The 15,289-nt window shown below is 40.0% G+C and overlaps 2 protein-coding genes across 2 annotated transcripts in view; one reads left to right on the plus strand and one right to left on the minus strand.

Moving 5' to 3' along the window:
• NLRC4 (NLR family CARD domain containing 4) overlaps positions 1-15,289 on the plus strand; it is a 41,884-nt gene that overhangs the window by 15,012 nt on the left and 11,583 nt on the right. The window contains exons 4-8 of the mRNA XM_067007852.1: positions 573-2,567; positions 8,007-8,099; positions 8,269-8,439; positions 10,465-10,557; positions 11,795-11,962. Coding sequence (XP_066863953.1) covers positions 573-2,567; positions 8,007-8,099; positions 8,269-8,439; positions 10,465-10,557; positions 11,795-11,962 — 2,520 coding nt within the window. The remainder of the gene's footprint in view (positions 1-572; positions 2,568-8,006; positions 8,100-8,268; positions 8,440-10,464; positions 10,558-11,794; positions 11,963-15,289) is intronic.
• The window catches only part of SLC30A6 (solute carrier family 30 member 6), a 60,275-nt gene continuing 46,959 nt past the window's right edge, over positions 1,974-15,289 (minus strand). Inside the window, exons 16-18 of the transcript XR_010835588.1 lie at positions 12,540-12,741; positions 3,201-3,367; positions 1,974-2,316 (exon numbers count right to left, since the gene is read on the minus strand). The gene's annotated coding sequence lies outside the window, so the exon portion shown is untranslated. The remainder of the gene's footprint in view (positions 2,317-3,200; positions 3,368-12,539; positions 12,742-15,289) is intronic.

The following is a 15,289-nucleotide window of genomic DNA, read 5'->3' on the forward strand; positions in this document are numbered from 1 at the left end:
AAGAAGTCAACGCAGTGGTGCAGTAGTAGTTTTCAACATTCCTTAGTCTGATGAGGACCGTCTGTGGACAAGTGGCCCCCAGACTACCTACTCTGTAATCCAAGCACCATGGTAAAGAGAGCCTGACTGACTAAAGAAGCATGATTCTGCTTTTCATGAAATATTTAGTTTCTCTTTCCTTAAATTAGTCAATTATTTCCTGACAGATTTTAATCACGGTTAAGGCTTGATTTGCTGAAAGTTACCCCTGACCATCATTCTCAACCATATCCCCACTATTCTCATGCACTTTCCTTAACCCAAACACCAGCTCCTCTCCTTTCCAATCAGCTGCTACAAAATTTGGTGATGGAAAGGAAGAAACAGGAGGCAAAAGGGCAAGGAGAGTAAAGGGTAACAGGGAAAAGCAGAAGTAAATATTTGGAACCCTTTCTGCCAGCTCAGAACTGGGGAAGGAAATTAAAGTCACCAAGGGAAGATGCTCAGCCTCACTCCTCCTTCCTCCTCCTGAACTCTAGGTTCTGGGGAGACGCAGAATTGGATCCTCTTCAACTTCACCTCTTTTCTAACAGGTCTTTTTCATCAGATGTCAGAAGAAGACTTAGATGGTTTGGCTCAGGATTTAAAGGACTTATACCATACCCCATCTTTTCTGAACTACTATCCACTGGGTGAAGATATTGACATTATTTTTAATTTGAAACGCACCTTCACAGAACCGGTTCTATGGAGGAAGGACCAACACCATCACCGTCTGGAGCAGCTGACCCTGGGTGGCCTGCTGGACACTCTTCAGAGCCCCTGCATCATCGAAGGGGAATCGGGCAAAGGGAAGTCCACTCTGCTGCAGCGAATCGCCATGCTCTGGGCCTCTGGAGAGTGCCAGGCTCTAACCAAGTTCAAATTCGTTTTATTTCTCCGTCTGAGCAGGGCCCAGGGTGGACTCTTCGAAACCCTGTGTGACCAACTCTTGGATATACCTGACACAATCAGGAAGCAGACTTTCATGGCCATGCTACTGAAGCTACGGCAGAGGGTTCTTTTTCTCCTTGATGGCTACAATGAATTCAAGGCCCAGAACTGCCCAGAAATCGAAGCCCTAATAAAGGAAAACCACCGCTTCAAGAATATGGTCATCGTTACCACCACCACGGAGTGCCTGAGGTACGTCAGGCAGTTTGGTGCGCTGATTGCCGAGGTGGGGGACATGACCGAGGACAGTGCCCAGGCTCTCATCCGGGAAGTGCTGATAAAGGAGCTCGCTGAAGGCTTGTTGCTCCAAATTCAGAAATCCAAGTGCTTGAGGAATCTGATGAAGACCCCTCTCTTTGTGGTTATCACTTGTGCAATCCAGATGGGGAAAAGTGAGTTCCACTCTAACACACAAACCACACTGTTCTGTGCCTTCTACGATCTGCTAATAAATAAAAACAAGCACAAACGTAAAGGGGTGGCTCCAAGTGAAGTCATTCGGAGCCTGGACCACTGTGGAGACCTAGCTCTGGAGGGCGTGTTCTCCCACAGGTTTGATTTTGAACCGGACGACTTGTCCAGTGTGAACGAGGATGTCCTGCTGACAACGGGACTCCTCTGTAAATACACAGCTCAACGGTTCAAGCCGAAGTATAAATTCTTTCATAAATCATTCCAGGAGTACACAGCAGGACGCAGACTCAGCAGTTTATTGACGTCTGAAGAGCCAGCAGAGGTGACCAAGGGGAACGGTCACTTGCAGAAAATGGTTTCCATTTCAGACATTACAACCAAGTACAGCAACCTGCTCCTGTATACGTGTGGGTCATCTGCCGAAGCCACCCGGACTGTTCTGAAACACCTGGCATCAGTGTATCAACATGGCAGCCTCGGTGGGCTTCTCGTCACCAAGAGGCCTCTCTGGAGGCAGGAGTCTATGCAAAATGTGAAAAGCACCACTGTGCAAGAAATTCTGAAAGCCATAAACATCAACTCCTTTACAGAGTGTGGCATCAATTTATTCTGTGAGAGTATATCCACATCAAACCTGAGAGAAGAATTTGAAGCTTTCTTTCATGGTAAAAGCCTCCATATCAACTCAGAGAACATCCCTGATTACTTATTTGACTTCTTTGAAAACTTGCCTAATTGTGCAAGTGCTCTGGACTTCGTTAAACTAGACCTGTATGGGGGAGCTGTGGCTTCGAAGGATGAGACCGCAGAAGACGCAAGCAGGATCCACATGCAAGAGTCCTCAGGAACCTACATTCCCAGCAGGGCTGTGTCTTTGTTCTTCAACTGGAAGCAGGAATTCAAGACACTGGAGGTCACACTCCGGGATTTCTGCAAGTTGAATAAGCAAGATATCAAATACCTGGGGAAAATATTCAGCTCTGCTACAAGCCTCAGGTTGTACATTAAGAGATGTGCCGGCGTGGCTGGAAGCCTCAGTTCGGTCCTCAGCACCTGTAAGAACATTCACTCCATCATAGTGGAAGCCAGTCCCCTCACCTTAGAAGACGAGCGGCATATCACATCTGTGACAAACCTGCACACCTTAAGTATTCACGACCTACAGACTCAACAGCTACCAGGTATTGTAAACATCAGCAGTTTAAGCTGGCTAGTTACCGTGGAAATATTAGATATTGTTTGTTTTGCTTGAAAATTTCTAATAGTTTCTACTAGTGTCAGACTTGGAAGGGAAGTGGAAGGGCTTGGGAGAGGCTTCCGTGTCGGGGGAAGGCTGTCAGATTGGGAGGCCCTAGGAAGGATTCCCAGAGCTGAAGTTCTGTAGTCTGACTGAATAGCTATGTAGTATATATATGGTAGTGTGTGTTTGTCTGTTTGTCTGTGTGTGGTTAAGCCTGTCTTCTGTGAACCCTCCCTCTTGTCAGCATCTCTGTCTTAACCCAACATTCACTGCTTTCCTGCCAAGTAGCACCCCTCCATCTTTGAAGTCTGGGAGGAAATCCAACCATAAACTAATCACCTGCAGAAGCTGGTGGCTAACTGTGTCACTAGATTCTCATCTAGGAAATTGCAGCACATCCAGCCCCAGCCCCATCCCAAGTATCATTCATTTTGAAGGAAGATTTTGGGAACAGTTTTTGTTGAACATGAAGAAATTCCAGACTTCAGACACATACGTGTGGGGTCAATCTTTCTGGGTAAAGGGGAGTTTTCCCCAGATTCACAATAACACTGAAGATGAGTGTCTCCCTTACCTGTGTAGTCTAGCCACACCTGTGTAGATCAGTCCTGTTTCCCACAGCAGGGGCTGCTGAGTTCTGTGAAGCTATGGGCCGGCAGGAGCCTTGTTCTACATGACTGTAATCTGAGATTCGTTTTCATCCACAAGTGGTTTCCCATTCGGCTCTGCCTCACTTGTCACCTGTAGAGGACATTTTCTATCATTTTAAGAATCTAGAATCTTTTGTACAGATAAGCTTTGCAAACTCCTACTTAATGCAGGAAGGCCTTCTATAAGATTCTGGATAGTTACTCAGACTTTATTAGACTACCTTCTGTGTTAGGAGGCTTACCATCTTCTCTTGATGGCCATTCATTTGTGCTGATATTGCAAACTGGTCACTTATATGCTGAATTTGACCTACATATAATTAAAAATTTTCTTTTTAATGTTTGCCAATATTTTGTTCTTAATATTTTAAATTTATTTTGTGAGTAATATATTTACATGGTCCAAATTATAAAACAATCTATGATTAAAAGTCTCCTTCCGTTCTCTCTCCCCTAGCTATGACTCTTCTCCCTAAAGGAGTTGCCACCATTTTGAAATTGGGAAATATGTGAAAATACAGGTTTCTCATTCCTCTTGAAAATTATAGATTTGACAACTGCACTTGGTAACAACTGGCTAGAGCTTCATGATCTGCTCCTACACTCTTTGGAAAGACACATAATCTCCAGTTGGGCACAAAGCCCACCTGTGCTACTTCTTGTAATAACATCATCTCCCTGGCCCTCTTTGACATTTGAGTTTGCAATCAGCACTTATTTTTTCTTATAGGTAGAATCTAGTCACTACTGAAAGACATGTCGGTTATTTCCAGTTTGGGCAATTATAGATAGAACTACTATAAACATTCTTATGGAAGTTTTTTTTTTTTTTTTTTTTTTTGCGGTACGCCAGCCTCTCACTGCTGTGGCCTCTCACGTTGCGGAGCACAGGCTCCGGACGCGCAGGCTCAGCGGCCATGGCTCACGGACCCAGCCACTCCGCGGCATGTGGGATCTTCCCGGACCAGGGCACGAACCCGTGTCCCCTGCATCGGCAGGCAGACTCTCAACCACTGCGCCACCAGGGAAGCCCTGGAAGTTTTTTATGTGAAAATAACTTTTCAATTCACTTGGGTAAATATGTAGAATTAGCGTTGCTGAGCCATATGACAAGTGCTTGTTTAACTTTTTAGGAAACTTCCAAGCTATTTTCCACTTTGTACATTTTACATTTTCAGTAGCAATACATGAGAATTTTAGGTTCTCTGCATTCTCACTAGCATTTAGTATTATTTCTGTTTTTCTCTTTTTGTCATTTTACAATAAGAAAAAAAAAACAGACAATACCAAGTGCTGATGAGGATGTGGAGCAACTGGAACTCTGTGTATAGTGTTAGATCATCAGAGTTGGCTAATAAAAGTTGAAAATTCTTCACGTGCTTGTTTGCAACTTAGTGAAATGTCTCTTCAAGTTTTTACCCATATTTTTAAAAGTATTTATTTATATTTTTATTTTGGCTGCTCCGGGTCTTAGTTGCAGCACGTAGGATCTTCGTTGTGGCATGTGGGATATTTAGTTGTGGCATGCGGGCTCTTAGTTGCAGCATGCAGACTTCTTAGTTGTGGCTTGTGGACTCTTAGTTGTAGCATGCATGCAGGAACTAGTTCCCTGACCAGGGATCGAAACTGGGCCCCCTGCATTGGGAGCACGGAGTCTTACCCACTGGACCACCAGGGAAGTCCCTACCCATTTTTAATTGGGTCACTATGTTTTCTTAATGTTGAGTTTTAAGTGTTTTTTAAAATATATTCATGATACAAGTCCTTTGTGAGATAAGTGATTTGAAAATATTTTCTCCCAAACTGTAGCTAGTCTTTTCATTCTTTAACAGTGTCTTTCATAGAACAAAAGTTTTACATTTTGTTGCTGTCCATTTTTTTTTCTTTATGAATCATGCTTTTGGTGTCATGTCTAAGAACTCTTTGCATAACCCCAGGTCATGATGATTTTTTCCTATATTTTCTTTTAAAGTTTTATGTTTTACATTTAGATCGATGATCCATTTTGAGTTAACATTTGTGTAAGGTGTGAAGTTTAGATCAAGGTTCATTTTTCTTCCCTACGGATATCCAGTTGTTCTGTTTATTGAAATGACTATTCTTTCATGTTTGAATAGCCTTTATATCTTTGCCCAAATTTTTTGGCTATAGTTGTATGGGTGTATTTCTGGATACTATTTTCCATTGATCTTTCATTTACCAATACCCTTGTCTATCCCTTGCCAATACTACATTGTCTTAGTAACTTTTACTTTATAGTAAGTCATAAAATTGGGTAGTGTTATTTCTCCAAGTTTCTTCCTCTTTTTCAAAATAATTTTAAAATATTCTAGTTGCTTTGTCCTTCCATATAAATTTTAGAATCACATTTTTTTTGGCTGCATTGCATGGCCTGTGGGATCTTAGTTCCCCAACCAGGGATTGAACCTGAGCCCTTAGCAGTGAAATCACAGAGTCCTAACCATTGGACTGCCAGGAAATTCCCAAGAATCACATTGTTTATATCATAAAAAACTCTTCTTGGGATCTTGGTTGGAATTACATTAAATCTATAGAACAATTTAGGGAGAATTGACATTGATATTATGTTGAATCTATGACCATGGTTTCTCTTTCCATTTGTTTAGATTTTCCTTGGTTTCTTTTTTCACCATTTTGTACTTTTCATCATGTTGATTGTGTATATGTTTTTTAGATTTATACCTTTTTCATTCTTTTGGAGCTATTGTAAATGGTAATTTTAAAAAATCTGGTTACCAATTATTTATTGCTACTACAGAAATACAGTTGATTTTTGTGTGCTGATCTTGTACTCTATACCTTTGATAAACTTATTTCATGTCCCTTCCAAAAAGATTTTCATTTCTTCCTTTCCAATTTTGTATTCCTTTTATTTATTCATTTTTAAAAATAAATTTATTTAGTTATCTTTGGCTGCATTGGGTCTTCGTTGCTGCATGCAGGCTTTCTCTAGTTGCGGCGAGCAGGGGCTACTGTTGGTTGCAGTATGCAGGCTTCTCATTGCGATGGCTTCTCTTGTTGCAGAGCACAGGTTCTAGGTGTGCAGGCAGGCTCTAGAGCGCAGGCTCAGTAGTTGCGGTGCACAGGCTTAGTTGCTCTGCAGCATGTGGGATCTTCCCAGACCAGGGATCAAACCCATGTCCCCTGCATTGGCAGGCAGATTCTTAACCACTGCGCCACCAGGGAAGTCCCTGTATTCCTTTTATTTCATTTTCTTGCCTTACTGCACTGATTATGACTTGCAGTATAGTGTTGAATAGGAGAGGTGAAAGTGAACATCCTCCCTTGTTCCTGATCCTAGGGAGTTAAGCATTCAGACTTTCACCATGAAATGTGATGCTAACTGTAGTGTTTTTGAAGGTGACTTTTATCAGGTTGGGGAAGTTTCCTTCTATTCCTAGGTTGCTGAGGATTTTTATCATGAATTGTTATTGGATTGTATCAACTATCTTTGCTGTATCAATTTATATGATCATGTAGTTTTTCTTCAGTAGACTGTTAATATAGTGAAGTACATGGATTGATTTCCAAATATCAAAACAGTCCTGCATTCCCTGTATGAAGCCTACTTGGTGGTAGTATAATATTCTTTTTATATATAGCTGGACTCCTTGGTAATATTTTGTTGAGGATTTCATAAGTGATATCGGTTTGAAGTTTTCTTTTGTTTTATTCCCTTAGCCTGGGTTTCAGATTGGTTAATGGTAGTGTCATAAAATGATTTGGGAAGTGTTGTCTGTATTTCTGTTTCCTGGAAATGATTGTGTAGAATTGGTGTTATTTCTTCTTTGAAAGTTTGGTAGAATTTGCAAGTTAAATTATCTGTGCCTGCAGCTTTCTTTTTTGGAAAATTTTAAACTACAAATTCAATTTCCTTAGTTATACAGGACTATTCAGATTACTTATGTACCGTTGGGTAAGTTTTACTAGTTTGTGCCTTTCAAGAAATTGTGCAATTTTGTCTATGTTGTCAAATTTATGCATGTAGATTTGTTCATATTATTCTCTATCCTTTTAACATCTGTGATTTCTGTAATGATATCTTCCCTTTCATTTCTGATATTGGTAATTTGTTATTCCTCCTTTTTTCTTTGTCAGTCTTGCTAGAAATTTATCAATTTTATTGATCTTTTCAAAGATATAGCTTTTAATTTCCATTGATTTTTCCCTATTGTTTCTGTTTGTGATTTGTTATTGATTTCTGCCCTTATCTTTATTATTTTATTGCTTCATCTTGCATTGGGTTTATTTTGCTCTTCTCTCTCTAGTTTCTGAAGTAGTAAGCTTAGGTTGTTGATTTGAAAACTTTCCTTATTTCTAATATAAGCATTCAATGCTCTAAACCTCCCTTTAAGCAACTGTTAACTGGAGATTTTGATATATTTTTATTTCTGTATTTTTCAAAATATTGCCTAATTTTCCTTGAGACTTCCTGTTTGATCCATGCTTGTTTAGAAGTACACTGTTTAATTTCCAACTGTTTGAAGATTTCGTAGTTATCTTTCTGTTATTGTTTTCCATTGTAATTCCATTATATTTTGAAAACATGCTTTTAGCTAAGGAAGATCCCCATCTCTCACCAAAAAAATATATTTTCATGTCAATTTCATGAGCATTTCTTGCCCATAGTGACAACTAAAATCTTTTGATTGGTAATAGAAAGATAGTAAATGACAGCTGAACACAGTCCAATCCCTTTTCTTTGGCAGGTGGTCTGACGGACAGCTTAGGTAATTTGAAGAACCTTATGAAGCTCATACTGGATAATATTAAGATGAATGAGGAAGATGCTATAAAACTAGGTCAGATTTTTGTTTTCTCTAATATATTTACTAATACAAGTTTGATAATAAGAACAGCTAAGACTCTTTGACACTGGCTGTGTCTATACAAGGCAAGGATGCTCTTATGTACTTGGTGTCTTAATGCATTTCCTTTCCTTTCTTTTTCTTTTTTTTTTTTTTTTTGCAGCTGAAGGTCTGACAAATCTGAAAAAGATGTGTTTACTTCGTTTGACCCACTTGTCTGATATAGGGGAGGGAATGGATTACATAGTCAAGTCTCTGTCAGCTGAACCCTGTGACCTTAATGAAATCCAATTAGTCTCCTGCTGCCTGTCAGGAAATGCTGTGAAAACCCTAGGTAACTGCTGCCTGCATTATGAAAACAGTGTAAGAAAACATGGTATTTTCATACTAAGGCATGCTAAGTCTCTCAAATGGAAATTTAATTTTCAGGGAAACTGGAAAAGATAATAAAGACTTCTAGGTAATATCTAACTTGTTTTTAATGACCTTCTTTCTTCATAACTGGAATGAAAATTTATTATGAATGAATAATAGGAGAGAATTTCAGGATAATTGAAGATGTTGTCATTTTAAGAAAAGGTAAAGAGGAGAAAATAAGAAATAGGTGCTTGAAGCTTGGCACATATTCTGTTATATAATAACTGCTTAATAAACATTTGGATGAATGGATAAATAAGTGATTGAGAAGCAGAGAGAGAAGGATTTCCTTAAATGTTTTCAGGCTTTCCAATGCTTACCCATGGCCCTGTTAAGATGGAGTTAATGTGCATCAATATGAGTTGAGTCTTTTTTTTTTTTTTTTGTGGTATGCGGGCCTCTCACTGTTGTGGCCTCTCGCGTTGCGGAGCACAGGCTCTGGACGCACAGGCTCAGCGGCCATGGCTCATGGGCCCAGCCGCTCCACGGCATGTGGGATCTTCCTGGACCAGGGCATGAACCTGTGTCCCCTGCATCAGCAAGCAGACTCTCAACCACTGCGCCACCAGGGAAGCCCAAGTTGAGTCTTTTGAGTTCTTAAAGTGTGCATATTCCAAGTATGGAGAAACCTTTGCATATTTCTGGATAAACTAGATATGTTCAAGTCAGATTTTCTTTTAATTTAGATTTTGGTAAAAAAGATGGTCTAGCCCTTTTAAAAACAGAATACACAACAGCTAGGAGTCTGTAAAGTTTCCTAAGGAAACTATTTATATGCCAACATAAACCAAAAGCTAGAGAAACCCAGGATTAGAAAAGGCCAGATAAACAACAGAAAGCATGAGAATGATGAGCATATTCCTTTACTTCTCTACTTGCCCTGCGGAGAGAAAGGTTTAGAAGTGAAAATAGCAGCTGTACCCTTTTTAAGAGGAGTTCTGCAGGTTTTTTACTTTAAACCAAATCCCAGAAGATGCTTTATTCTAAGAAAAGGGGTCATATGATTGTTTAAAAATAATAATAGCTAATATTATAACAAGAGTATATACTCATTAAATAACTGACTAATTTTTTTTAAGGAGATTTTTCTCATTAGTCTTGATAGGAAAAACTTCAACTAGATTAAACAACCATGATAAATATCTGAAATGAAAAGAATTAAGCAGTGATCAGCTAGAGTGATGGCATTTTATGATTAATGTTTACATGTAATATAGTTTTCCAAATTTTAACCTCAGTATATTTGTGTCTTTGTCATTAAAATACATGTCTTGTAGATGGAGTTGGGTCTTGCTTTAAAAAAGAAAAATCTAGTCTTATTAATCTCTTTAACTGGAGTATTTAATCCATTTACATTTAATGTAATTATTTATAGGACTAGATTTCCATCAGTCATTTTGCTATTTGTTTTCTATTTTTCTCATGTCTTTTTTTAATTTCTAAGTTTTTATTATTAGTATCACCACTATGACATTAACAAAATCATCTAAACTGAGTACACAAAGAACAGCTCATCTCATCTGGTTTTTGTTTGTTTCTCCTTCATGATAGGGCATTTTAGAATTGTAAGCACCCTCACAGTTTATTTAGTTCACCTTCCTTATTCTAAAGGTGAAGACACTGAGGCTTAGAGAAATGGAGTAACTTTACTAAAGTGACATAAAAACTATATTCCCAGATGCTTTAGGCTTTTTGTGAATTCAATTTTTTTAGTCAGAACTTAGAACAAGGAAATATCTGTGCACCAGTCATAGTGGTGGCAATTGGGGGTTAAACCTATCCAGATACTTTTTGAAATAAATAAATTAATCAAGTCAAATAATGGTTTGTATACTATCAACAAAGAAAACAAGGACTCAGAATTCTTCTAAGGATTTTTAAAAATGCATTTATAGTTCACTGAAAGTCTTGTTGTTTTGGATTAAACAAATTTTTTTTGCAGCTCAGAATCTTCACAACTTGGCCAAACTGAGCATTCTTGATTTATCTGAAAATCATCTGGAAAAGGATGGAAATGAAGCTCTTCATGAACTAAGTAAGAATGACAATTTAGGGACTTCACTGGTAGTCCAGTGGCTAAGACTCTGCACTTCCACTGTAGGGGGCGGTGCAGGTTCAATTCTTGGTCAGGGAACTAAGATCCCACATGCAGTGCTGTGTGGCAAAAAACAATAAACGAATTGACAACTTAGCCAAAATCAAATACTCAAATATTTTTTTTTTTTTTTTTTTTTTTGCGGTACGCGGGCCTCTCACTGCGGTGGCCTCTCCCGCCACGGAGCACAGGCTCCGGACACGCAGGCCCAGCAGCCACGGCCCACGGGTCCAGCCACTCTGTGGCACGCGGGACCCTCCCGGACCGGGGCATGAACCTGCGCCCCCTGCATCAGCGGGTGGACTCCCCACCACTGTGCCACCAGGGAAACCCTCAAATAGTCTTTTATCTACATATGCCTTACTAGATGGACCTTAAGTACATCATTTAGCCCTTCCTTAAACTGCCCTTGAGGAATACAGGCCCATGGTTTTTGAGTTACCAGTTTTCCTATACTCACTGCACCTGAGACTCCCACCTGCTTGTCTCCTTCTAGTGAGCTAGTGTCTGAGAGTGATATTCAAGACAAATCTGCTTAAGTTAGTGATAAGACTTTTTATTTATTTATTTTTGGCTGCGTTGGGTCTTCGTTGCTGTGCGTGGGCTTTCTCTAGCTGCAGCGAGCGGGGGCCATGCTTCGTTGCGGTGTGCGGGCTTCTCACTGCAGTGGCTTCTCTTGTTGTGGAGCATGGGCTTCAGTAGTTGTGGCGCATGGGCCCAATTGCTCTGCGGCATGTGGGATCTTCCTGGACCAGGACTCGAACCCACGTCCCTGCACTGGCAGGAGGATTCTTAACCACTGAGCCACCAAGGGAAGTCCCAGTGATAAGATTTTTAAGGTGTGACAATGCTGTGATTATGTTAGAATTAAAAAACCTGATACTTAACTGTCTGAGATTTGCTTCAAAATAATATAGAAGGGAAGGAATTTGATGACGATGAAGCAAGGTTGTCCATGATTCAGGGTTTGTTGAAAGTTGGCTTATTAGTACCTATAATTTCATTATACTGTTCTGTATGTTTGTATATTCTTGAACACTTCCCGTAAAAATATTAACAAAAAAACCAAGTAGATCCTTATTGCACATTGAGCAGGCTGCAGAGATAAAAATTATTTCTTATCCCACATCAATTTTGAGATGGATCCAATTCCTGAACTGCTCTATGGTTCTTCAAGTTGACAGGCTGCACATCTTGGAACAGCTAAACGTGCTGATGCTGCCCTGGTGCAGTGATGTACGAGTCAGCTTGGCCAGGCTGCTGGAGCAACTGAAGGGGGCCCCACAGCTCATCAAGCTTGCGCTGAGAGACTGGAGACTCACAGATGCTGAGATTAGAATTCTAGGTAGGTATACGTACGGAGCCAAGAGAAAATAAGTTAGCCCTCACAAACTTCTTCAGTTGGCTTGCTCTATTTAGTTAGCTTGCTCTATTTAGTTAGCATCTTTATTTATTTGCCTCCTCTTTCTTATATAAATATATTGAAAGAGGGCTCATACATCATAAGGAGTAAAATGATTGAAAACACTGGCCTGCCTTCAGGTTTTTAAGCATTTCACCTACAATGTTAAAAGGAAAAACATTCATGTTATCTGACAAGGTGTATCGTGTTAGGAATTGCTCTTCTAGCCTTAACTGTCTGAAATTCAGCAATGCCCTTCCAATCTTGGGAAATATTTTTAAGTCACTTGTTGGGTATTCAAAACATGTAAAGGTAAGTGCAACTTTATGTAAATGGGGTCATGGAATATCTTTAAGTAGTTGTGATATAATCCAGGAACAGAGATACATAAATGACTGAAGACAATGATAGTTTCAGGCAGTTGATGAAGGGTCTGCATGCTCTCTGTATTAGTTACCAATGTCTGTGTAAGATTACCCCAAAATTTAGTGGCTTAAAACAACTATAAACATTATCTCACGTTTTGGTGGGTCAGGAATTTGGAAGCAGCTTAGTTGGGTGGTTCTGGTTTAGGCTCTATCATGACTGGGGCTGCTGGAGACCTGCTTCCAAGGTGGCTCCTCACTTCGTTGGCAGGTTAATGCTGGCTGTTGGCTGGAGGCCTTAGTTTCTCATGCCTGGACCTCTCCATAGACTGCTTGCATTCACAACATGGCAGCTCACTTCCTCCAGAGCAAGAAATCCAAGGGAGAACCAATTAGAAGTTGCAATATGTTTTATGACCTAGCCTTGGAAGACCATATCTGGTCATCTCTGCTGTGTCCTATGGGTTACCCAGGTCAGCCCAATCCACGGTGGGAGGGGACAACACAGAGGAGTGAATACTAGGAGATGAGAATCACTGGAGCCAAATTGAAGGCTGACTACCATATTACCTGAGGCAAAGGACTAGTGAAAACAGCCTTGACTGCCTTCATTTCCCTCATGGATTGTCTAGAATATATTTGTAGTATATATAGCATAAAACTTACCATTTTAACCATTTTTAAGTCTACAGTTCTGCAGTATTCATATTCTTATGCAACCACCATCACCATCCATCTCCAGACCTTTTTCATTCTCCCTGGCTGAAACTCTACCCATTAAAGACTAACTCCCCTCTTTTAAAAACCTTCTCTCTTAGAGATGCGTATGTCTTTAAGTCCTTACGCTGCCCCAAAGTTTTTTTTTTTAACATCTTTATTGGAGTATAATTGCTTTACAATGGTGTGTTAGTTTCTGCTCTATAACAAAGTGAATCAGCTATACATATACATATATCGCCATATCTCCTCCCTCTTGTGTCTCCCTCCCACCCTCCCTATCCCACCCCTCTATGTGGTCAAAAAGCACGGAGCTGATCTCCCTGTGCTATGCGGCTGCTTCCCAATTGCTATCTATTTTACATTTGGTAGTGAATATATGTCCATGCCGCTCTCTCACTTTGTCCCAGCTTACCCTTCCCCCTCCCCGGGTCCTCAAGTCCATTCTCTACATCTGCGTCTTTATTCCTCTCCTGCCCCCAGGTTCTTTGGAAACAGTTTTTTTTTAAATTCCATATATATGTGTTAGCATACAGTATCTGTTTTTCTCTTTCTGACTTACTTCACTCTGTAAGACAGACTCTAGGTCCATCCACCTCACTACAAATAACTCAATTTTGCTTCTTTTTATGGCTGAGTAATATTCAATTGTATCTATGTGCCACATCTCCTTTATCCATTCATCTGTCCATGGACACTTAGGTTGCTTCCATGTCCTGGCTATTGTAAATAGAGCTGCAATGAACATTGTGGTACACGACTCTTTTTGAATTATGGTTTTCTCAGGGGATATGCCCAGTAGTGGGATTGCTGGGTCGTATGGTAGTTCTATTTTTAATTTTTTAAGGAAACTCCATACTGTTCTCCATAGTGGCTGTAACAATTTACATTCCCACCAACAGTGCAAGAGGGTTCCCTTTTCTCCACACCCTCTCCAGCATTTATTATTTGTAGATTTTTTGATGATGGCCATTCTGACCAGTGTGAGATGATATCTCATTGTAGTTTTGATTTGCATTTCTCTAATGATTAATGATGTTGAGCATTCTTTCACGTGTTTGTTGGCAATCTGTATATCTTCTCTGGAGAAATGTTTATTTAGGTCTTCTGCCCATTTTTGGATTGGGTTGTTTTTTTGATATTGAGCTGCATGAGCTGGTTGTGAATTTTGGAGATTAATCCTTTGTCAGCTGCTTCATTTGCAAATATTTTCTCCCATTCTGAGGGCTGTCTCTTCATCTTGTTTATGGTTTCCTTTGCTGTGCAAAAGCTTTTTTTTGTTTTGTTTTGTTTTGTTGTGGTACACGGGCCTCTCTCTGTTATGGCCTCTCCCGTTGCAGAGCACAGGCTCCAGACGCACAGTCTCAGCGGCCATGGCTCACGGGGCCCAGCCGCTCTGCGGCATGTGTGAGGGATCTTCCCAAACCAGGGCATGAACCCATGTCCCCTGCATCGGCAGGCGGATTCTCAACCACTGCGCCACCAGGGAAGCCCTGTACGAAAGCTTTTAAGTTTCATTAGGTCCCATTTGTTTATTTTTGTTTTTATTTCCATTTCTCTAGGAGGTGGGTCAAAAAGGATCTTGCTGTGATTTATGCCATAGAGTGTTTTCCTCTAAGAGTTTTATAGTGTCTGGCCTTAAATTTAGGTCTTTAATCCATTTTGAATTTATTTTTATGTATGGTGTTAGGGAGTGTTCTAATTTCATACTTTTACAAGTAGCTGTCCAGTTTTCCCAGCACCACTTACTGAAGAGGCTGTCTTTTCTCCATTGTATATTCTTGCCTCCTTTATCAAAAATAAGGTGACCATATGTGCATGGGTTTATCTCTGGGCTTTCTATCCTGTTCCATTGATCTATATTTCTGTTTCAGTGTCAGTACCATACTGACTTGATTTCTGTAGCTTTGTAGGATAGTCTGACGTCAGGGAGCCTGATTCCTCCAGCTCCATTTTTCTTTCTCAAGATTGCTTTTGCTATTTGGGGTCTTTTGTGTTTCCATACAAATTATGGATTTTTTTGTTCTAGTTCTGTGAAAAATGCCAGTGGTAGTTTGATAGGGATTGCTTTGAATCTGTAGATTGCTTTGGGTAGTATAGTCATTTTCACAATGTTGATTCTTCCAATCCAAGAACATGGTATATCTCTCCATCTGTCTGTATCATCTTTATCATCCATGTCTTATAG

This window comes from Kogia breviceps, chromosome 11 (assembly GCF_026419965.1).
Source record: "Kogia breviceps isolate mKogBre1 chromosome 11, mKogBre1 haplotype 1, whole genome shotgun sequence".
Lineage (NCBI taxonomy): Eukaryota > Metazoa > Chordata > Mammalia > Artiodactyla > Physeteridae > Kogia > Kogia breviceps.